Source organism: Nycticebus coucang, chromosome 22 (genome assembly GCF_027406575.1).
Source record: "Nycticebus coucang isolate mNycCou1 chromosome 22, mNycCou1.pri, whole genome shotgun sequence".
Lineage (NCBI taxonomy): Eukaryota > Metazoa > Chordata > Mammalia > Primates > Lorisidae > Nycticebus > Nycticebus coucang.
The window spans coordinates 6,865,513-6,889,029 of NC_069801.1; the positions used below are offsets into that span (position 1 = coordinate 6,865,513).

A 23,517-nucleotide genomic window follows, 5' to 3' on the forward strand; every position below is an offset into this window, starting at 1 on the left:
TGACAGGAGATGGAGGCCAGGGCTGGATGGCGTCTGAGCAATCCCATTCTCACCAGGGAAGCTGGCCGGTTGCCAACCCATGGAAGCAAAGCACACACATCCTGCTGACGGCTACCTCTGCACTCTGGGCTGCTTATTCAGGACAACACAAAGCTCCTTGGGGGCTCTGCTTTCCAGCTGTGGACTCCCCTGGGGGCAGGTGTGGTCATTAAAGCCAATGCACTCTCAGGTGGATCCCTGGCCTGGAACAAGCGGCAGAGTGGGGTGACTCCATGGCAACAGGAGTCATGGGTGAGCCAATGGGAAACCAAATACACAATCGAAAGCCAATCAACCTCAAACACAGACCGCAAGTGTGAAGGCGGCGGCAGCAAGCTCTCCGTGTAATAAATATGGCAAAGCGCACTGGGTTTCTTTCTTTTTTTTTTTTTTCAAGTCAAATAGAACAGCTAACGTCTCAGACCCTGTTTTCTGCATTCAAAATAGAGAAGCTGTGGTTATCAGCAGAACACCGGCAGCCAATCAAAGAAAAATACCGTTTCCCATTAACCAGCCAATCATAATCCCTTTCCAGCGTAGGCAGCCAATCAGACCTCTTCACATTTCTTAAAAATGACCTAACTAAAGCACCAGAGCTCGGATGGCTTCCTGGGAAGCCAGATACCGAGGCGCAAATTTTTAAAAAAATAAGAGTCAGAAATAAAAATAAAAGGTTTCTGTTGGTCAAGATTTAAAAATAAAAAGGTTTCTTCCTGAAGCCAATCATGAGTCCGTCCCTTTAAGCCAATTGTGAACTGCACCACTGGTGTCTCCCTGGATGCAGGCCCACTGGGTGGCCATGGGGTGGGGTGGGACGGGGTGGGGAGGGGAGGGGTGGGGTGGGGCAGGGTGGTCTGCTGCCACTCAGCCGGCTAAGAAGCCACGAATATCTCTTGGCCCTGAACAGCTTCCAGAGTGTTCCAAGGGGTTTGTAGCTACTGTCTCCGGTCTTCTGTCTCCGACCTGGAAAATGCCATCACCACATCCTCTGCACCTGCAGGCCAGGAGACAAAAATCGCTGATGGGGCTTCCAGCGTTTGCAAGGAGGACAAGCGAGGAGGCTCACCAGTATCCTGGTGCTTTCTAAGCACAGAGTACTTCTGAGGAAGTTCCCCCCCTCCCCCCAGTCTTCCCTGCAGCCTGGCTAGGGGCTATGGCCGCAGGGCTGAACCTTGCTCGGGGCTGCCTGGGTTGAGAGGTGAGCCAAGACAAAGACTCAGGTCTTCCGGGCGTGGAACAGGGCCCAGTTCTGCTCCCTTCCCTTGCTCCGTGGTCACCAAAGCTGGGGTACTCTTGGGAGTCTCCCTCTTGCATCTCAAGACTCATGTCTTTATCCCTTCAGAGGATATTGCTCATTATGGTTTTTAATAGCCATTCCTCTGTGCAACCACTTAATCTTTTCCTAAACCCAACACCTGTTCAAAGGAGCACCGCCAGGCCCATTTCCAGCCTGCTGTCTGCCTGGCTCTGCCCGAGACAGACAATGCCCACAGTCCTTATTATTATTTTTTTCTTAATCCTGAATTTGAGATTCTGGCCCAGGCGCTCATGAAATCACTTCCTTTGTCTTGTTTTCCAGAAGACAGGCTCAGACATGCAGCCAGAAAGGCAGCAGGGAGGACAGAAAGAGCTTGGAATGCAGGCCTGCCTTCCTTTCAAAGCTGCCTGGGGCAGAAAGAGTGGACTACAGGCAGTCGACCCTGCAGGGAGGTGATCTGCAGGCTCCCAACCTGATTCCCTGTCCCAGAGCAGTTCTTCTCTGTGCCCTGAATGTTAACAGCCAGGCTGCCGTGGCCTTTCTGACATCTCGCCTGTACTACTGCAGGAATTCTCCCCGGGAGGGGGCAGCTCAGAACAGCAGAGACAGGAAAGGCCACCCAAGGGTGAGGGATGTGGGGCCAGTACAGTGGGGCTCCTGGCACGTGAAACGGAGTCAGCATATGCTGGCCAGCTTTGACCACACCTCAGTAGGTCTCCCCTTTGCCAGCACCTCCATCTGATCTCCTTCCTAATTACTCCTCCAGAGAGGGCGCTCCCAGCTGTGAGTAGGGCTGCACCAGGAGGGCCCAACCACAAGGATGCCACACCACAAGATGAGCCTTCAATATGCCACTAAGGCACCAAGGTGCTCCTCGGGGAACCGACCTTGTTGCTGCCTCCTACCCAGCCCACCTTCATGGGGTTCTGCCCTTACCAATACAACCTCTATTCCTGAAAAAGAAAATAAGCTTCTAGAAAGGAGTGCAAGTCATCTGGCTTCTTGGGAAGGAGAAAGGAGTGCAAGTCATCTGGCTTCTTGGGAAGGGGCTTCCTCCCCCTGGGAAGCCCTACTAATCCTTCCCATCTTCTCAGGAACATTCTGTTCTCGCCTCGGTCCTAGGACCACGCAGTATCACTGCAGGCAGAATTTTCCTAGCAACCACAATCCAAGATTACATCACACCCTACATGGCAGCTGAGCTGGTTACCTAACAGATGCCAACTTTTCCCGGTGCTGCCTCCCAGCTCGCTAGTCAGGAGGGGGCTGGAAGGCGGCTGTGAGGGGGGAGTTGTCAGTAGAAGATGCCTCGGTGCCAAGGCGCGGCGGCAGCCCACTCGCATCTCTCCTTGCCTGCCTTGTGGGCTTTCTCGCAGGGACCTTGGGCCTCTGCAATGAGCCGCAGGCACAAAAATAGCACTGGCTGCCCCAGGAGGGAACAAGGAGCCTGCAGAGGAAATGGGCCACTGGTTTCTCAGAGGAGCCCAGACCCAGGGCTCCCTACTCAACTCACAGCCTGCCCAGTATGTGGACCTCCCCTGTGCTTTGACAGTGGGAAGAAAGTAGCCTTCTCAAGGTCACATAGGGACTTGATAGCAATTTAACAAGACACCTGGAACAAAGGATTTGGAAGAGCCCAACCCCTCCCACACAGCCAGCTGCCGCCCCTTCCACAGCTCACATTTATAGAGCCTCCCACCGCACTGCTGGGGCCGGCATGGAAAGGGCCCCTTGAGCGGCTGCCCACTCCCTGCTCTGTTCCATCCCTAAAGGTAAAGGACTCTTTTCTAGGCTTCACTACAAGGATCTGCTTTTCTTTGGGGCCAAAGAGGAGGCAGGCTCTGCTCTTTTGGCTCATTCTCTGACCTATACTTTTTTTTGAGAGAGAGATAGGGTCTGGCTCTGTTGTCTAGGCAAGAGTGCTGTGGCATCATCATTCATCACTGCAAACTCCAACTGCTGGGCTCAAGTGATCTCCTGTCTCAGCCTCCTGAGTGGCTAGGACACCAAGCCTGGCAAATTTTTTAATTTTTTTTTTTGTTTTAGAGGTAGGGTCTGGCTATGTTGCCCAGGCTGGTCTGGAACTCCTGGCCTCAAGTGATTCCCCCTGCTTCAGCCTCCCAAAGTGCTGGGATTAGAGCTATGAGCCACTGCGGCTGGCCTGACCCATGCTTATCATTGGTTGGCCAGGTGCTCATGGTTCAGTGAGGTCTCGCCATGAACCTGATAGACCTCTAGAAGAGGATGCTGTTTTCCTTCTCCTCTATAAAATTTGGACAAGTTACCTAATAGGGTAGGTGAGCTGCTCAATTAGCTATTATGATTTTATTCCTTAGAGTTAAGAGTTTTAGAGGCAGAAGGAACTGCGGAGATGATTCCTGAGGCCTGTCCTTCTCTTTTGAAGAGCAGCAGATGGTGGTTCCTTTAGATGTCCTCTCTGTCCTGGAGGCATCACAAAGAAGGGGGCAGGTCAGCCCACTTCCCCTGGGCCACCAGCCAGGTCTCCTGTCCCATCAAACAGATGAGGCTTTGAAATTCCCTTTGGTACCTCTGGGTTTTTTTTTGTTTTGTTTGTTTGTTTGTAGTTTTTGGCTGGGGCTGGGTTTGAACCCACCACTTCCGGCATATGGGGCCAGCGCCCTACTCCTTTGAGCCACAGGCGCCACCCTCCCCTTGGTATCTCTGCTGACGCCGTCTGAACTTGGGCTTAGAGGTTCTTTTGTCCCTTCCCACCAGTCGCTGGTGAGCACAGGAGGGGAGGGGTTGATTGGTCTCCCTGTTTTATACTCTCTAACACATTAAAAGATAAAGATAGGCTGGGTGTGGTGGCTCACGCCTGTAATCCTAACACTCTGGGAGGCTGAGGAGGGTGAATTGCCTGAGCTCAGGAGTTTGACACCAACCTTAGCAACAGTGAGACCCTGCCTCTACTAAAAACAGAAAAACTAGACAGGTATTGTGGCAGTGCCTGTAGTCCCAGCTACTCAGGAGGCTGAAGCAGGACAGTTTGAGTCCAGGAGTTTTGAGGTTGTATTGAGCTGTGATGATGCCACTGCACTCTAGCCCAGGCAACAGAATGAGATGCTATCTCAAAGAAAAGATAAATATAGCCAAAACCAGACAACATCACAAGAAAAGAGAACTACAGACAAGAATCTCTTATGAATACAGGTGCAAAAATGCTCAACAAAATGCTAACGGACTGGATATAGCAACATATAAAAATGATTACATAGGAATTGAACATTTCCACTGAACTGAATATTTGTTCAATCTCAATGAACAAATGAGATTTATCCTAGGAATGCAAGGTTGGTTTAACATCTGAAAATCAGTTAATGTAATACTGTATCAATAGAACAAAGAACAAAAACCATATAATCACCTTATAAATAGAAAATTCAACATCCCTTAATGATTAAAAACACCTAACAAGTTAAGAATAAACTAGAAGGGAACTTCTACCAGGCACAGCAGTGTTGCCTGTAGTCCCAGTTACTTGGGAAGTCGACACAGAGGATTGCTCAAGGCCAGGAGTTCAAGACCAGTCTGGGCAACATAGGGAGATCACATCTCTAATTAAAATAAACAACAGAGGAACTAGAGAATTTTCTCAACCTGACATAGGGCACCTATGAAAACCCCATAGCTATTATTATATTTAATGGTGAAAGCTGTCCCCATTAAGATTAAGAACAAGGAAAGGGGCTCAGCGCCTATAGACCAGTGTTTAGGGCGCTGGCCACATACACCGAGGCAGGTGGGTTTGAACCCAACCTGGGCCTACTAAACAACAATGACAACTGCAACAAAAAAATAGCCGGGCGTTGTGGCAGGTGCCCATAGTCCCAGCTACTTGGGACTCTTAATCCCAAGAGTTTGTGTTTGCTATAAGCTGTGATGCCTGGCCTTCTACCAAGGGCGACTGTCTCAAAAAAAAAAAAAAAAAAAGAATAAGGAAAGGATGTCTGCTTTTACCATTTCTATTCAATATTGCCTTGATGGTTCATTCCAGGGCAATTCCATAAGAAAAATAAAAGGCATCCAGAGTGGAAAGGAAGGAATAAAACTATCTCTATTTGTAAATGATATATTTTGAATGTAGGAAATCAAGGAAACCTAAGGAATACACTAAAAAACTATTAGAATTAATAAACAAGTTAAAGTTGTAGGGTATAAGATCAATACACAAAAATAAATTATCTTTCTATACCCTAACAATGAACAATCTGCAAGTGAAATTAAGAAAATCCCATTAAAAAGAAAATAATTCCATTTATAATAGCATTGGTAATAATAAAATACTTAGGAGTAAATTTAACAAAGTGCATGATTTATACTCTGAAAAGTATAAAACATAATTGAAAGAAATTCAACACAATCCCTATCAAAATACCAGCTGCCTTTTTTTTTCTTTTTTTTTTTTTTTTGAGACAGAGCCTTAAGCTGTCATCCTGGATGGAGTGCAGTGGCATCACAGCTCACAGCAACCTCCAACTCCTGGGCTTAAGCAATTCTCTTGCCTCAGCCTCCCAAATAACTGGGACTACAGGCTCTGGCCACAACGCCCGGCTATTTTTTTGTTGCAGTTGTTGTTGTCAGGCCTGGGCTAGATTCGAACCCACCAGCTCTAGTGTATGTGGCTGGTGATTTAGGTGCTTGAGTTACAAGCGCGGAGCCTAAGCCTGAGAGTTTGAGGCTGCTGTGAGCTGTGACACCACAGTACTCTACCGAGGGCAGCATGAGAATCTGTCTCAAAGAAAAAAAAAAAAGATATGTAAATGGTCAATAAGCACATGAGGAGAGGCTCAACATCATCAGTCATTATGGAGGCGCTCATCACCACAATAAGATAGCAATTCACACCCACCAGGATGGCTAGAATCAAAAAGACAGGCTACCACAAGGTTAGCAAGGACACAGAGCACTGGGGACCCTCAAACGAGCTCCACAGCCTCCCCCATCTCCACGGACAGCACCTCTATCCTCTGGCTGCTCAGGCCAGAAGCCCTGGGGTCTTCCTGATTCCCCTCTTTCACACACAGCACACCAGCAAATCCTGATGACTATTTTAAGATCAATGCTGAATGCATCACCCCTTCTGCCATCACCACCCTGGACCTCCTCACTGGACTCCTGAGTCCTTTTTCTTCTTGTTCTCTCCATGCTGACCCCTAATGGACCACTGTCCACATGGCAGCCAGAGGGAAGTTTTAGAAACGTAAGCCAGCTTCTGCCACACCTTTGCTCGAAACCCCTCCAAGACTTCTTACTGTAAGATTTCCCATCGTACTCAGGGTAAACACCAAACACCTCACTGTGACCTGCATGACACATATGCTCTGGCCTCTAGTTGCCTCTGCCCCTCCCTTTACATACCTCCCCCCCTCACGGTTCCAGCCACCCCAGGCTGTCCTTCAGGCACAAGTCACATGCACCTCAGGACCTTTGCACTTGCTGTTTTCCTTTGCCTCAGTGCTCTTGTCCGAGTTCATCTCAACGTTCTTGCACTTCATGGAGCCCCTCATATGGTCTTCAGAGATCTTAGCACCCTCTGTGCCACCCACAGCTATATCGTGATCTGATCTTCGTTTTCCCACTGGAATGTATGTCTCATGTGATCAAGGACTGTCTTGTTCACTTACATATTTATAGCACCTGGGAAAGCTCCTGGGATATGGATGAGTCCTTATTTTACAGATGAGGAAAGTGAAGCTCAGAGAGACAAGGCAGCTCGTTGAATCAGAGGTAGAAGGGGGACCCAGACCCAGACTCCAAAGCCCAAGCCTTCACCATATGTAGGCAATTTGCAATTTCTTCTTAGGAGAGGGAAAATCACTGTCCTGCCCCAGTCACCTAGCTCGGCAGACCTCTTGGCAGACTGTCCAGTCCATCTTCCCCCATCAGAATGGAACTAAAACCCAGGATTAGAAAACACTACCAAAGTAGCCCAGGGATGCCTTAGAAAGAATTCCACATGGAACCCAGAGTACCACCCTGGAGGACCCTGGCCCCTGATGCCTGTGCCCTGTGCCCACTCTGTCCCCGCTTCCTGTCCTCCCCTGACCTTGCTCTGCAGGACACCTCACTAGTCCCAGTCTCACCTGCCTTGGAGCTGGCATGAGCACAGCTCTCTGAACCAGGGCAGGGCACCCAACAGGCCTCCCATCCCACGCTCAACGCCAGCTGTGCCCCTTTAACAGAGGCCAGTCAAGCGACTGGGGAGAGAAAAATGACAAATATGCAGGAGCTTAGACAAGGGAAGCTGGCCCCTGGCTGGGGGCGGGAGGCAGACAATGGAAGCTCAGGATGAATTCACACCAGCAGAGCTGGACGCCCAGCTTGGGCTCAGGCCAGCTCTCCCCCAGGCTGAACCCAGCCCACTCCAGGGAGCAGTGTGTGGAGAAAGGCACTGACCCAACCCCAAAGTCCACTGAGAACCAAAGGTCCTTTCCTGAATACAAGGAGCGGCTGATGCGTTTCCTGAACTGCGGACCACACTGTGTTGGCCGGGCAGAATGGGTGGGAAAGAACAGAAAAGAGCAACACGGAGAGGCTGAAGCCCTGAGGGCTGACCTGTGAGGCAGGGGCATTTCCCAGACCTGGCAGATAAATCTGAGAAAGCCCTTGTCCCATTCCAGGAAATTTTGCAGAAGCTCCAGGTTTCTGCCTGCAACTGGAACAGGCCAGATGGGTGAAATGTGGCAGACACAGGTCTGTGGCACTGATCTGTGGACCCTGCCCCTACCTCCATCTGCCTCGCTAGACTGCCCGACATGCGTGGGATCTGCTTTCACAGGCGGGAGGAGAGCTCCATTCTGCCTTCATTGCACCAAGGCACCTGGGTGCAAGAGCCATAAGTTGAGCCCTCCCCCACCCAAACTTTTCAAGCTCTGGGATCCTATAGGTCTTGTTCAGAGCTGGGTGTGCAAAGGTGGCCAGGGAGAAAGAAAACAGACCACAAGGCAAATCCTACCCACCCTGCAAATTGCTGAGGGTACAAAAAGCCTACCTCAATTCCTAAAGGCTACAAGTCCTCAAAGGCCCACAGATTGGGCAGAGAACAGACCTGGCCTGTCATGGGAGAAAACGAGCAACTCCCAAGAGGGGCAGCAGCCACAGACAGACATGTACACATCATCTGATTAGGAGCTGGGGTGCCTGTGAGCCCAGCCCCCACCACCACATGCCTTGGGACAGGGAGCCTCCTAGCCACCCTGTAAGAGCTTAGGAGTTCCCTAATGAGGGGAGGCTAGTGGAGCCTGAAAACTCAGAAATATAACTCTGAAACCCCACAGTCTTCAAATATAACTCTGAAACCCCAGCAGTCTCCCCTGCTGATGGGGAGAATGCAAGTCACCATCAACATAGGGAGTTAACTTTGGCTAAGGGCTTTGAAATCAGCCAGGGACTGCCACCTGCCGAGCCCAGGGCCCATCCTCAACACACACAGCAGACCAGGCCAGAGAAAAAACACGACCAAGCGGACCCAGGTGCCCAGGGAGACTCCCACTCTGGGTGCCCTACTCCATTCTCTAACCGCCTGATTTGGGTTGTGGTACCTCCCCGCCCCACCATGGGCTCATTATCTTGCTGTCAATACCAACGGGTGACTCCTACCCTCTAGCTAGCACTGCACAGTTTAGCTACTGCTCTGGGGAAATGCTGCCTGGAAAAACAGGTCCCAGATGTTCCTCCAAAGGGAAGGGTTTCCAGAGGGGATAAGCTCAGTGCCACCCTGGATTGGGCTTCCTTGAGACAAACCAGACCCACTGGGTGGCAAGTGCTGTGTTTAGTAGCCAAGGGCTAAGTGTTCTATACATCTCAGCTCTGATGCCCCATAGTTCCCAGAGGATGGCTTTTACCCTGAGACAGCACAACATTCTGGTTGCTACGGGGACAGAAGCCACTGATCCACCAAGGCCTTGGCAGCCAAAGCAGCACCAGGCTCAGCAGCGCCCTGTGGGCTCCAGGCTGACAACCACCACCACATGCACAGGAGGCTGTTGGGAGGCGGGGCCGTGTGGCCAGGGCTGTCTGCACAAGGCTGGGACTCAGAGCTGCTGAGCCATTGGCAGAGGTGTTGGAACTCCTGGACTAGCCATCAAGAGCTCAGGAGGCAGAAGGCCCTGCCCAGGCTTGGGCTTCCTTGGTGTACCCCAGTACCAAGACTCCACCTAGCTGTGTATCCCGTGGGAAGTCTCTGCACATCAGCCTTGGCTCCTCATCTGCAAAGTATGGTGAACAGCATCTACCCCACCCGTCCAGCTGGCCACACATAAAATCCATAGTATAAATCTTCAGAAACAATGTCTGAGTGGGTCACAACCCTACTAGAACCCCCTCTCTTCTTCTTCTTCTTTTTTTTTTTAAGAGACATAGTTTCACTTTGTCACCCTTGGTAGAGTGCCATGGAGTCACAGCTCATAGCAACCTCCAACTCCTGGGCTTAGGCGATTCTCTTGCCTCAGCCTCCCGCATAGCTGGGACTACAGGCGCCTGCCATAACACCCAGCTATTTTTTTTGTTGCAGTTTGACTAGGGCCAGGTTTGAACCCACCACCTACGGTATATGGGGCCGGTGCCCTGTCCACTGAGCCACAGGCACTGCCCAACTCCCTCAGGTGCACATCCCCAAACCCACCTCACCCCGTTCCCACCCTCCCATCCCTCGAGCCCCCACCCCACGTACTGCTTCTGTGGTATGTTTTCCCAGGTGAGGCACTTGTTCAAGTTTTCCTCATTCTAATTCTTTTGTTCCCCAAAACATAAGCTCTCCTAGACAGGGAGTTTGATTGTCCTGAGAAGGACAGAGATGACCAACTCCTCACCTAAATCCTGTCATATTCTTTAGTGGGCATCAAAATCAAATCACCTTGGGGGACTTGCTTAAAATAGATTCCCAGGCATGTCTGGCAAACATTCTGACTCAGCAGGGCTGGGGCGGGCCCGGGAGTCTGCATTATGGACAAATACCCTCAGTGATCCAGCGTGTGATCTGAGGACACTCTGAGGACCTGGTGCTACAGGCCACCCTGCCCTGTGCCGTTGTCCTTTCTTGGCCAGCATCTGAAAAGAAAAGGCCTACAATATTAATATTCTTCCTCCTCAATCTGTCCACACGCACATGGCCATGCGTTCCTCCAGGCCCAGTACAAAAAAATCCTTTTCTTTGTGGCTAGCCTAGGTGGTGTCCCCTCCCTTAGAATGAGTCTCACTTTGATCTGTATGCCCAGAGCCCTTAAGTGGTAGCACATGTGTCTGTCTGCCCAGCTGGACCAGCAACCCGAGGCCGGGGCCACCATGTGGCATGGTGCCTAGCACACAGCACCGAGGAGCTAATGAAAGTGACTGTCCCACTGGACTGAACGGCCCTCCTCAGTTCCCCTTCACCATAGGGTCTGCTTCTTATCAGGGTGTCGGGAGGTTAATGTAGAGGCAGGTAAAGGGCTTTTCGGAGGCCTTCTGGCATCTGTTCTCAATTCTAGACAATAGAACCCATTGCACTGGGTGAAGAAGGGTCGAAGCAACCTTCACAGGGCCAGAAGCAACCTGCTGATGAAATGCTGGCCCGTGGTCCAGCACATTCCTCAGTCTTTCTTGGGATTTCTTCCTTTTTCAGTGACACAAATTATGTACCAAATCCTCCTGGTTGATTTCTGTTTGATTCAATATCAGGTGATTTTTGGTTATTAGGTTACAGGTAATTCTCATACAAGTGTTGATTAAAGTTTGAAAAGATTAGCTTCCCATCCCATAGACCAGAACTCCCCCTGGGCCTGGCTGTAATTTCACTACAGAGTCTGTTATCACCTGGAGCCTCTGGGAGAGGCCTCAAAGCCACACGTGGAGAGAGAGGTGACATGGGAACCCCAGCAGGCTATCCAAACAGCATTGATGCCGGCACAAAGCAGGAGCCGCTCCGTCTATGCATTAACCCAGCAAACACCTGCTTTGAGGCAGAAGCTGGACTGAGGACTGAAAGGTGTGCACAGCCCCCTGCCCCAAGGAGCTCCACAGATGGAAGGATTGGTGTGGAGCTCCAGGGCACCTGCTGACCCTGGAGGGACAGACAGGGCTTCGTGGAGGAAGTGAAAGGACAGGGGCTAGACAGCTGTGTATGTGTCGGGGTGGGGGTGGGGAGCGATTCCAGGAAGAACCTGCCATGCTGGGCTGTGAGAGGGAGACATTTGTGCCAGCACCCCCACCACAGGGCCTGAGAGGCTTGAGGAGGAGTCAGCAGAGGCCGTGTCTACTATGAAGCTTCCTGCCAAGGGGAGGCTGCCTCCCCGGAGCCTGGTTCCCTGCTGGTTTCTCATGACCACAGCTATTTTAACAAGGTTCCCAGTGTAACCCTGAGACCAAGTGACCTATTTTGGGTTCTCTGGCAACATACCCTGAACCAGCAGCCTCAGCTTCCAAAGGGGAAAGTCCACAGAGCCCTCACAAAGCCCAGCTGGCCACGCTGGGGGAACCTTCCCTGGAAAGTCTCTTGGAAAAAGATGGCTGCAATAGGCCTGAGGAATCACCAAGAGAAGAAAGGCAGGGGCAGACCAGGGTGTGCCCAGGAGGACCCCAGGCAGTGAAAGGACAAGGAACTTCCTTAACAAAATGAGCCACGTCCAGATGGGGTCCCTCACAGCCAGGGAAGCTCAATAAGGGCCTCCTGGGTGAGGATGACAGTTACGAGGGACCTGGCTAGAGGTGGCCTTCGCAAGCACCAATGGGGGCCGGAAATGGGCACACGCTGCACCCCAGCCCTGCTGCAGCACTCGGGCAGGAAGAGATCAGAGCTCCCAAAGAACCAGCCTATTCCAAGGCACCTGCGAACGGAGGGCCTGGAATATAAAGTCAACGGAAGGCTCATTCCCGTTTGTTCTGCCCCTTCTGAAATGTAGTGGCCTAAATCACCTCTTCTCAGGTAAATGCCGTCCTGCTTACAAATGCACATGTATGATTGAGTGCTAGAATTTACTTAAAATAAACGATGAAGGCTTATATGCAACGATATTCAGTGTTGGCTACACCCTGGGCCCACACTGGCTCTATGACCTTGAGTTCCTCAACCTCTCTGAGCCTGTTTTTTCAACTTGACCTACCTCACAGGGCTCTGGGGAGGATTTGTGAGGATAATCCTGCGTGCTGCTTGGCAAACAACCTTGCCTTGAGGAATGTTTGCCATTATTATGACTGATGGTGAAAATGGGAAATGAACATCGAACAGGAAGGGATTGGTCAATAAATCATGGCACAGACATACACCTGCAAATTATGCACTCACTAAAACATTTTCTTCAAGAACATTAAGCGCACAGAAGTCCAGGCATGGTGGCTCACACCTGTACTCCTAGCACTCTGGAAGGCCGAAGCAGGTGGATTGCTTGAGCTCAGGAGTTCAAGACTAGCCTGGGCAATACAGTGAGACCCTGTCTCAAAAGAAAAAAATGCTGGCCAGGTGCAGTGCTCACCCCTGTAATCCTAACCCTTTGGGAGGCCAGGAGTTTAAGAGCAGCCTGAGCAAGAGCAAGACCTTGTATCCACAAAACATAGAAAAATTAGCTGGGCATTGTGGCAGGTGCTTGTCATCTTAGCTACTCGGGAGGTTGAGGCAGGAGGATCTCTTGAGCCCAAGAGTTTGAGGTTGCTATGAGTTAAGATAACGCCATTGGACTCTAGCATGACTCTGTCTCAGATAAAAAAAAAAAAGAAAGAAAGAAAATGCTGACAAGAAATTTAACAGGAGAATAGTGATTATGCTATGTAATAGGATTCAATCCTTTAAACTTTTCTGCCATCCCTACCTTTCCCCAATGTTCTACAATGACTGTGGGTTACTGAACAACCAGGAAAAACAATCAATACACAGTCTGAAGGCAGCAGCCCTGGCCAGGAGAAAGGTGCAGACTCAGCTTTCTGCAGAGCCTGCTCCGGGAGCTCCAGCTGTCCCCCAGCTTGGCAGCTGGCCCTTCTCAACAAGGCGACCTTCCCAAGAAGTATGGATTTCCTCTAGTTCAAAGCCGAGTCCTCCTGGCTATCAGGTCTGCTCAGCTACCTTCAGCAACCAGGCGAGTGTGCTCAGAGGATCCACTGTCTTTACGGCAGGTAACCACAGGTTCCCAAGTGTGCACTGAGGGTTTGGGGGCCCCAGCCCCTCAAATACGAAGATAGAAACCATAGTCTCAAGCTCGAGGGGCTCAGAGTCTGGTCAACAGACAGACCAGGAGACAGTGTGGGGGCAGCACAGCTGCGGGACACACGCGTGTGACAGGAGGGCCTGGCTGAGGCTACAGGGAGAGGGGTGGGCAGATGGAGCCAGGTTTTTGGTGGCTGAGAAGCAAGTGCAGGGGCAGAAGGCGTGAGCACACAGGCCTGTTCTCACTGACAGTGAGGGCAAGGCTGGGTCTTGGGGGTGGGGGTGGGGTCTCGCTCACTGTGCTAAGGCTGCAGAAAGCTACTGGAAGATTCTAAGTTGGAGGGAGACCTGCTGATGCCACCATGAGCCTTCAAAAGTCACTCTGGGGGTAGAGGGTGGTCTAGAGGGGGCGAGAGGAGAAGTCAAGATGCCAGGTAGGAGTGATTCACAGCAATTGAGACAAGAATTATTATAACATGGGTTCAGACCAAGATGGAGGCTCAGAGCAGGAGAGAAAGAGGGCAGATCTGAGGAGCTAAGGCAGGACAGTCTAAAGGACTTGGTTTCTAACCAGATCTCTGGGGAAGAGGAGTCAAGGTGAGTCCTTGGATACTGGGTATTTGCTTGTACACTGGTCAGCACAGAGGATCCAGGTGGAGAAAGGGGTTCTAAGACGGGGTGAGGTGATGAAGCTGGATCTGCTGAGCCGGGGCGTCTGGCAAGGTGCTCGTCTGAGAGTCACACATGACATCCTAAGGTCAGGAGAGGGGTCTGGGCAGAAGAGAGAGAGAACACCCCTGGAGGATGCCAGTATGATTAAGAGGGAAGAGGGGCTTGGTGCCCACAGCTCAGGGGTTAGGGCGCTGGCCACAGACACGGAGGAAGGCGAGTTGGAACCCAGCCTGTGCCTGCTAAACAACAATGACAACTGCAACGGGTGCCTGTAGTCTCAGGTGCTTGGGAGGCTGAGGCAAGAGAACGGCTCAAGCCCAAGAGTTAGAGGTTGCTGTGAGCTATGATGCCACTGCACTCTACCAAGGGCAACATAGTAAGACTCTGTCTCAAAAATAAATAAATAAAAAGGAAGAGGAGGAAGAAAAAGGGGATCAAAAGGGGATCTCCAAGTATAGGGAGGGAAAGAAAGCTGTCATTGGTGGTCTCAGCTCAGCAGCGGCCAGGCAGGCTGGAAACTGGCAGGGTACACTGTCCAGAACTGGCTTCTGCTAGAACCTCCTGGTAACCACCCCAGGGCCTCCAGCACCTGCCTGGTCCCCACCATACACTGGAAAAATGTGCACTGAGGGAACAAGCACAAGGTAGAGGGCAGAGGCCTAGGTGTGCCTGCAGTGGGTGGAGAGGAGCCCACTATGGCCTCCCAAAGTCTCTCTCCAGGTCTCATGGAAAGGAGCAGTGCCCCAGGTACCAGGCCTTTCCAGCTCTGGAGAGGAGTGTGCGCAGCCTGCCAGTGGTGACCCACTGTGCTCCCACAAGACAGCACAGTGCCCTCCTCAAGCCCCCTCCCTAAGGGAGTGAGTCTTCTCTGCTCAGGGAACACCCTGCCCAGAGCAGCTGGCCATGTGCTGAGGGACAGTGCCACCTAGTGGCCATCAGGCGCTCATGCCAGGCCTCTGGGCTGGGCACCAGGACCTGGGCAACAATCCGAGGACACCCTACAACATCAGCTGAGGTGGGCTCTGCTAGAATTTTAGCGGAGATTCATTTGGCCCCACTGCTCGGGCGGACGCACAGGGTCCTGTCCTCAGCAGGAGAGACTGGACTGACTGTGGCTTTATCTGTCTGTGGTGTCTTGAGGCTCACACAGAAAGTGACAGGATACCTGTGAAGCGCTTCCAGGCACAGCCACCTCCTCCTCTCTTCAACTCGGTCCACAGAATCTCAAGGCCTCCCCACGTGGCTCAGGCCTCAGCAGCCAGGTCAGAGAGACTGCGCAGAAGTGGGGGGCAGTCCACACGGCACCTCAGTAGCAGAGAATCCCTCCGGCCACCCCCTTCCCAACAATTCTTCCCCCAGATTCTTCCTTGGCTTCAGGTTCAGCTTCCAGGGCCCCCAGAGAGCACAATGTTTATGGACAGTAACTGCCCAGGAGGGCCCAGACTCCAGGACATACATGGTGGGTCACAGCCACCACCAGCCCTGGGCTCACAACTTGGTGCTCAGTAGCATTTGGGCCAGGCTACTGGCTGAGGTCACCAAGACCTTCTTCAACAACCTGGCACAGCTCAGTTTTGGTCTCAACTACTGGTTCAACTAAGCAAGATAAAGAGTTCTCCTATAAATATTTTTAAATTACAAAGAAATGTATATACATTGCCAAAAAATTAGCCTTATGAAAATGTGTGACTTGGGCGGCGCCTGTGGCTCAATGTGTAGGGCGCCGGCCCCATATGCTGAAGGTGGCGGGTTCAAACCCAGCCTCGGCCAAACTGCAACAGAAAAATAGCCGGGCGTTGTGGCGCGTGCCTGTAGTCCCAGCTGCTCAGGAGGCTGAGGCAAGAGAATCGCGTAAGCCCGAGAGTTAGAGGTTGCTGTGAGCCGTGTGACGCCACGGCACTCTACCTGAGGGTGGTACAGTGAGACTCTGTCTCTACAAAAAAAATAAATAAATAAAAAATTAAAAAAGAAAATGTGTGACTTGGAAAGTGGAAGTCCCTTATGTAGCCCTACCTCTAATGGAATTTTCCATTGACAGCCTGGTATATATTCCACCAGCATTTTTTCCTACACACATGCAGGTTTGTGTGAGTGTGTGTGGGGTATGTGCTGTTGTCTATACTGACATATATTTCTATGACTTTAGATTTTTTTCTATTAAAAGCATTCCGCTAGAGGTTTTACCCGCATCTCACCTCAATTTACGTTAACTCAGTGACCAAAAACCAACTAGGGAAGAAGGTGAGTCTCCAGGGATTGAGAGTGGAGGGTTTCAGGTAGGCCTGGTGCCCAAGAGAGGGTCCCATGCTAGAAACTCAGACCTGCCCTGGGAGGGGAGATCTCTCATGAGATCTCGGGATGGAGCCAGCAGACACCATGCAGAATGGGCCATCCCACACTGCCTAGGCACGCCTGGGCAGACATACCCAGCCTGTGCACGGGAAGTGGCTGTCCCACTGGCATGCCCTGGAAGGTTTCTGCTGAGTTGGGTATACCAGTCGTGTCACACCCAGCATCAGAGCCTGGGAACTGGCCCCTGTGCCAGGGCAGAGCCCCGAGACATCTTGAAGGACAAGGGCTTGTCTGGTGATCCAGGTCAGGCCCCATCCGCCAGCCTCACAGTAGAGCAAATGCACCCATCAGCACTGTTCTGAGAGCTGCTCGCGTCTGGACATGCCACAGGTTGCGATATTTTATTGCCAGTAATTCCAACGAAGCAGAAAAAAGGAAAGGACTCTGGAGATGCTGGTCAGAATTAGAGGCAGAGCCCCGCTAAGGGGCCAAAGGACACAGAGCTGTCCGGAAAGCTGCAGGACTGCATCCTGGGCCTCCCAGTAACTTGCTGCATGACCAAGCACAGTGGGTTACAGCTCCCAAGCCCGTTTCCTTATTTACTAAATGGAAGTATGCAGATGGTAGCTCCCTACAATGAGATGAAACCATTCGTATCAAGCACTTAGTACAGTGCCTACTACATAACAAATGCTCAAATGTTACATGTTACAGTGACGACTGACTGTAATCTCTCAAAAAAAGACATCCAGGCCACTGGGGCATCCTCTTCTGGCCACAGCCAGCCAATGTGGCCTGTCCCCAGGCCAACAGTGACAGCACTGTCCTAGCACACAGAGCGGTTTCACTCTCCCTGGGCAGGGTGCTGGGTGGGCAGGGGTCAGGCTGAAGATTAAGGAAATGCAACAAACAGAGCCTCTTAAGTCACAAGGGCCCCCAGACACCTCTATTTCTTGCCTCTTCTGGGCCTAGAAAGGGACCCCACCATTTACCTTATAGGGTTGTTGGTTCCTACTTGGGGAAGGAGATGGGACCAGACAGGAGGCCCAGAAGTTCTAGGGCTCAGCTCTATGGGTGGGAGAGAGCTGGGCCTCTCCTGCCCTGAGTCTCAGGGCTCCTCAGGGCTGGAGCCACAGTCTCTCAAGGAGCTGCAACTCAGTGCCCTAGGAGGGGCTTGACTAGCTACCCTGGCCCTCAACTCACCCTGGTCGATGGAGTGCTGTGGCAGCTGGCTAAGCTGGCTGTTGACCACCCCTGCGTAGGTGCGCAGAAACTCCTCCTCGCTGGCCGTCAGCTGCAGGGTGAGAGAGCCGTGGTGAGGAGCAGCACTCACCTGCTCCCTGAGAGGCCTCTGCACTCCCAGAGGCCCCCTTGATCCCTGGGCGGTGCCTCCTCTGCTCCCCGGGCCTCTGTTCCTGAGATTTGACCCCTTCAGTTCCAGAGCAAGCACACCCCCTGCCACCAGCTGCCACTCTTGAAACCAGGTCCATGGGGCCCATAGGCCTTGGCACTCAGAAGGAATCTGACGTGAGAATCTAGTTTAGTGCAGGGCTGGTGGGAGATACAGGCCCTGCCTGGAAAGCCAACAGGCAATTCCGCATCTCGCCCTCTCTTTCTGAGAAATACCCCTTGTCCACATGCCTATCCACCCCTCTCAGTGCAGGTCTGCCCAGGTGCCTTGGGTGTCCTCGGGGAGAGAAAACTCTTGAGGGTCAGGGAGCAGGGCAAGGAAAGGAAGGTCAAGGCCCTCAGAACCCCCGCCTGGCTCCCACCTGGCATGGGGGGTGGGAAGTCTGCCCAGCAGTCCCCCTACACTGGATGTGCTGGGCTCTGCACTTGGGGGAGGTCTGAAGGGGCCGCATGGCCATGGAGCCCAGCCACAGGCACTCCGGAGGTGGCTGTGGTCCCCTCCATCCTCCCTGGGACCTGCAGGCACTCACGTTTGATCCCATCTTCCTGAGCATGAGCAGCACCCGGACCTTCTGCTGAATATACATCTCCTCCGGACTCTTCCCGGGAGCTCCCTCGCGGTTCATCCCCCCGGCCCGGCTCTGGGGATTCCTGCAGAGCAAGAGGCAGCATCAAACAGGGAAGGGTCAGGATGAGACCTTCTGTCACACTGACACCTGCTGGGTGACCGCCACCCTTCCACAGTGGGCTCGTTCCTGAGAGCGTGGAGCAGGTGGCGAGTTGCCGGGTACCTTCCTTACCCCGCTGGTCCCAGCCAGCAGGACCAGGCATCTCTGTTCTGGAGCAGATGCTGCAAGGGGCTGGCCTGCCTGCCACCTCTGTGTGTGGAACTGCCAGGCCCAGGGAGGCTGCGCTGACTCAGACTTGCCAGCCTGCTCTACGTGCCAGCCATCCTACAGCAAGCCTCCTGCAATAAGCTGCAGGCCATGTGGTGCATGAAGCCCCAAGTGTCCCAGGGTCTCAAAACAAGCAACTTCCACAGGAGCAAACGTGACAGGATTGGAGGCAGCTTGTTGGGACCTTTGGCTCGAGAAACTGTGAGATCAGTGCCCAGCCCCCAAACACCGAGGCAGCTTCCTCAAGAAAAGCCCCTGATGAGTTTGAGGCCAGCTTCCGGGCTGGGCTCCAAGGAGTTCCTTGATGGGAAGAGACTGGTCCAGGGTATGAAGCTTGCTACCGCCACCCTCCCAAACCCACCCCACGTGTCAGAGGGAGGCTCCTGTAGGCCATTGGGAAGGCCAGAAGCTGTGTCCAGGGGTAGCAGAGACCTGACCTGCAGAAAGTCCCCAGGAGAGAAGTCCAGAGCTTCCTCCCTCCAGGAGGAGCTGGAGGAGAGGAGACCGGGTGTGGAGGGGTTACACACTTGTAACTCCTGGATGAGTCAGAAATAACGCAGCAGCTGGTGGGGTGGAGCCTTATCAGCTCTGGTGCCAAGGAGCTGCTTGGGGAGAACCAGGGAACCAAGCTGGTGGGCCAAGGACATCCTCACATTGCCCATCACTCCAGGGCCAGCAAGCCCTAGACCCTCGGGCTCTCCCAGTCAGGGTGGACTCAGAAACGTGCCAGGGCCACTCAGCCATGCAGGGAGTTAGGGCTGTTGTAGGCAACAAAATACTGTAGGCACCTATCAGCAGCTTGCTCCCTGTAAGCTGACAGGGCCCTCGCCCCCAAACCCACCCCACGAACTAACCAGCTGCTGGTCAGGGCACGCGCAGCAGCTGGACTCCTCCTGCCCCAGAGCTCCTTCATTCTGCCTCCTGCTCCCCTTCCACCTCCTCTGGGCCTCGGAAAAGGGCCAGAATAGTGACCATGAGCCGGGAGGGAGGAGTAACCCACTTAAGAGTGGTCTCTGATGAGAGAACACAGCCTTGTTGTGTGGGCAGCCCCAGCTCCCTGCACGGCTGAGTGGGGAGCTCCGTCCTGGGGTTTCACTTCTCTGCATGTCACCCCACACTCACTTCCTTCCACTGCAGCAGCCACACAGCGGGGCTGGTCTGAGGCTGCACGCCACACACCCTGTGGGAGAGCCCTGCCCCTGGCCTTGAGCAGATGGTGTGATCTCTACTTCCCCCACCTCTTCCACCTGGGCTGGGGCCACCACATGGCCTCCCGTGATCCCCCGCTTCCTTCCTTGTCCTTTTCTATTTATGGTAGCCAGAATGATACCACTCCCTACTTAAACATACCTGGGAATATATTCCGCAGTCCCTGCCAGGACCCTGCAAAGCCCCGCGTTATCAGCTTCACCTCTCCTCCCCTCACTCTGCCTTTCTGGTCCCAGGTCTGTTTTTAGAATGTGCTGAGAAGCTTTTTCTCCCGGGCAGCCTTTGCACTGGGTATCCCCTCATCCTGAACCTGGTTTCTTCATCTGGGCTTAAAAATGCCTTCCCATGGAAGCCTTCCCTGACAGTGTAACTGAAGCTGTGGCCCTGGCCCACTGTCCCTGCACTCTGACAGTGCCCTGCTGGCATATGCTCTTATTGTCACTGTAGGCAGGGCCCTGTCTGCCTTGTTCCCCCCTGTGCTCCCAGAGCCTAGCACCTGGCAGGAGCCCGTTGGTTGAATGGAACAGTGGGATGGCCTAGGCGTCTAAGCCTCCCCTCTCTACAATATCCATATTCCTTTAGGGCCAAACATCATTGTGTTAAAAGAGATCAAAATATCTAACCCAGTCTCCCATATGCCTGGACTGCCATTTTCAAAGTAGTGCGCCTTGGCCTATTGGGTTCTCCAAAGAATATCTGAAATGCTCCATCTGTAAAGCCCTCGAGCTGAGAGTTAGGGCTTCCAGCAGTAAAATGCCTCCAATCCGTTCTGTGCCCAAGAGCTGGTTCTCAGTCTGCTCTGGCCTGGAGAAAGACAGGGTGGAATGCAGGGGATGGCCACTAGGTGTCACCACACACGTGGCACCAGAGTTGCAATCCGCCTGCCTGACAGGCACAGGGAAGACTCCTGACTGCTGGGCGCCTGCAGGCCAGTTCTCAGCCCCCACGGGAAATGATCACCCTGGCTTGGGCTGTCCTTATTTTGATCCTATTGTCACAAACCATGCTCCAGTCCCAGGGCCCCAGGCAAGATCTCTTCATTCATTCAGAGGGCTGGTGTCTAGTTTTAGCTGCCCTGTCCCCAGGACTCAGTGGTCTGGCTGCTCACTGGGAGACATCTATTCTCAGCACACAATCAGTCTGCATGATGCCTGTTTTCCTAGATTTTGCACTAACAGTCCTACCCTGCACACCCCATACAGACTGGCGCCGTCCTGTCATCTTGGCTGTTGCAGCCTCACTATCCCCAGGGACACCTCATGCTGTGCTTACTGGGCACTCACAGCTGCCCTGTCAGAGAACATGGGGTACCGCTGGTGCCTGAATGAGTCTCAGGCGCCAGGCTGCTCTCACGTCAACATGTTCCCCAGGCAGATGCTGTTTCTGAAGCAAAACTCTTGTCATCTCAAAAAGTTCTGGTCAACTAGCATTCTTCCAGCTCCAGTCCCAGCTGATACTGGCCTGCTGCCTGTCAGGGCCGGATCCAGGGCAGAATGTGCCCAGGAGCACTCGTCCCGCCCTTCACACTCCAACCCAAAGGAATGAGAAACATCATGACTGGGCCACCTAACTCTGTCCTCATCTACAGTTAAGGGTTTCAATGTGGAGAAAATTAGTAATTCAAAGGGATAAATCATAATCAACCCAGACAACATGCACATTTCAGTTGCTGGTGTGCTACAACTTCATTAGAGGATGTTTGGGTCTGTTGCCTGTACAAACAAAGGTGCTATTAAATTTTCAACACATTACTGACAAGCATCCAATTAACTTCACTTAAGAATTCTTATTTTCCCCGGTAGGCATCAAGAACTATTCTCCATTAATATATTTAAATTACATAAGCTCAACTGCAACTAATTCAGACACACTAATTATTCCTCTAGTGCTAGGATGTAACAATCCAAAGTAAGGATGCTTCTCAATTAGGGTCTCTTGGCTGTTCCCATAAACACCCTGTAGCCTAAAAGGGGGCAGCTCTCCCACTCCAAACTCAGAAAATTTCAGTGTGAGCTGCCCAAGTCAGAGAGGAGCCAGAAAAAGGAAAACGGAAAGAAACAACAGGCAACTTTCAACTATCCAAATGAAGGGCGAGGGAACAGGTGTGCAGCACATAATGCGAAAAGTGGGGGCCATTCCAGAAAACGACATCTGATTGGGGCAAATACAATGAACAGACTCCGAGGCACACACATTCACTCTGACACAGATGCACTCCCGCCACACACATGTGCGCACACGCACACGCACACACACACACAGAGGTTCCGAGCCTGCCTCTCTGAGGAAGGAAGCTTAACTGGCCAAGAAAAGACAGTCAGGAAGTGGCTCCCGACCACTGTGAAGCACCCACACAAAGTAAGAACTGGCCCTGGCTGCAGAGGCCACACGTGTTCTCTGGGAGACATCTGAGGACATCTATAAGAAGCGCCCTCAGGGGCTCCACTCCAGTCTGGTCTCTGCAGAGACCCAATCTGGACCACCATGTAATCTCCAGGTTTCAGCAGCTGAGCGCACTTTGGAAGAATTAGGAGGCAGTACAGGATCCCAGAGAGAGAGACTGGTGAGTATTACACATGTGGGTCAGAGGCTGGGTGGCCGGGAGGTTACAGTCATCTGCATGACAGGCCTCTGGGTGGGAAACACAACCAATTCCGACAAAGAGCTCTGAAAGCTAGCCTCCCTCTGACAGGCAAACCTGGCCCTACATACGACCAACCACCTATACTTGTTTTTATTTATAAATTTGAAGTTAATATTTGAACACCTACATTTATTCAAGTTAGAATATCCACTTATACCAGGGTGGTCTTATACCTGCTAGGGCAATATCGAATAAGCTCAGGCCGGGTCAGGCAGCCAGGTGAGTCCTTCAGGTAGACAAGCTACCTCCAGCCCTGGGTTGCAGCGTTTGTCTTTTGTCCATTTTTTTTTTTTGAGACTAAAGCTGTCACTGTGGGTAGAGTGCCATGGCGTCATAGCTCACAGCAACCTCAAACTCTTAGGCTTAAGCAATTCTCCTGCCTCAACCTCCCAAGTAGCTGTGACTACAGGTGTCCATTACAATGCCCAGCTATTTTTTGATTGCAGCCATCATTGTTGTTTGGCAGGCCCAGGCTGGATTTGAACCTGCCGGCTCTTATATATGTGGCTGGCACCCTAGCCCCTGAACTACAGGTGCTAAGCCTGTTTTGTCTATTTTTAAACACACTGCGATAGATTAAAAACTTTACATTTACATTTTCACTATGTTTAATGAATTGTGTGATTCATAGAGTTCACATAAAACACCAACCCCGAATCTGCACATCTTAGCCTGAAAGAAAACAGCAGTACTATGACATCTGCCATAGGAACCCAAATATCTGAGAATTATAAGGGTGAATGGAGAAAGGTAAAGAGATGAGTTAACTTCATGGTCAGCCAGCCCTTGAACATGGCGTCCAAGACCACCCTTCACCCCTGCCCAACACTATTCCACGGCCACATTACAGATGCCCCTCCCTCGAGTCCTTACCTGCTTCTGGAAATTAACTTCAGGCAAACAGCTGCTCAACTGTGAGGGGAGGGCTGTGGCTGGGGAGAAATAGGAAGGTGCCACCCTGTGG

General features: G+C 52.1%; 1 protein-coding gene across 1 annotated transcript; it reads right to left on the reverse strand.

The window, feature by feature from the left end:
• Window positions 1-363: 363 nt before the first annotated feature.
• CTNNBIP1 (catenin beta interacting protein 1) lies at window positions 364-23,517 on the reverse strand. The gene is made up of 4 exons (XM_053577295.1): window positions 23,427-23,517; window positions 18,335-18,455; window positions 17,598-17,688; window positions 364-1,033 (listed from the first exon to the last, which is right to left on the reverse strand). The coding sequence occupies exons 2-4, from the start codon at window positions 18,428-18,430 to the stop codon at window positions 975-977; spliced, it is 246 nt and encodes an 81-aa protein (XP_053433270.1). The 5' UTR covers window positions 18,431-18,455; window positions 23,427-23,517; the 3' UTR covers window positions 364-974.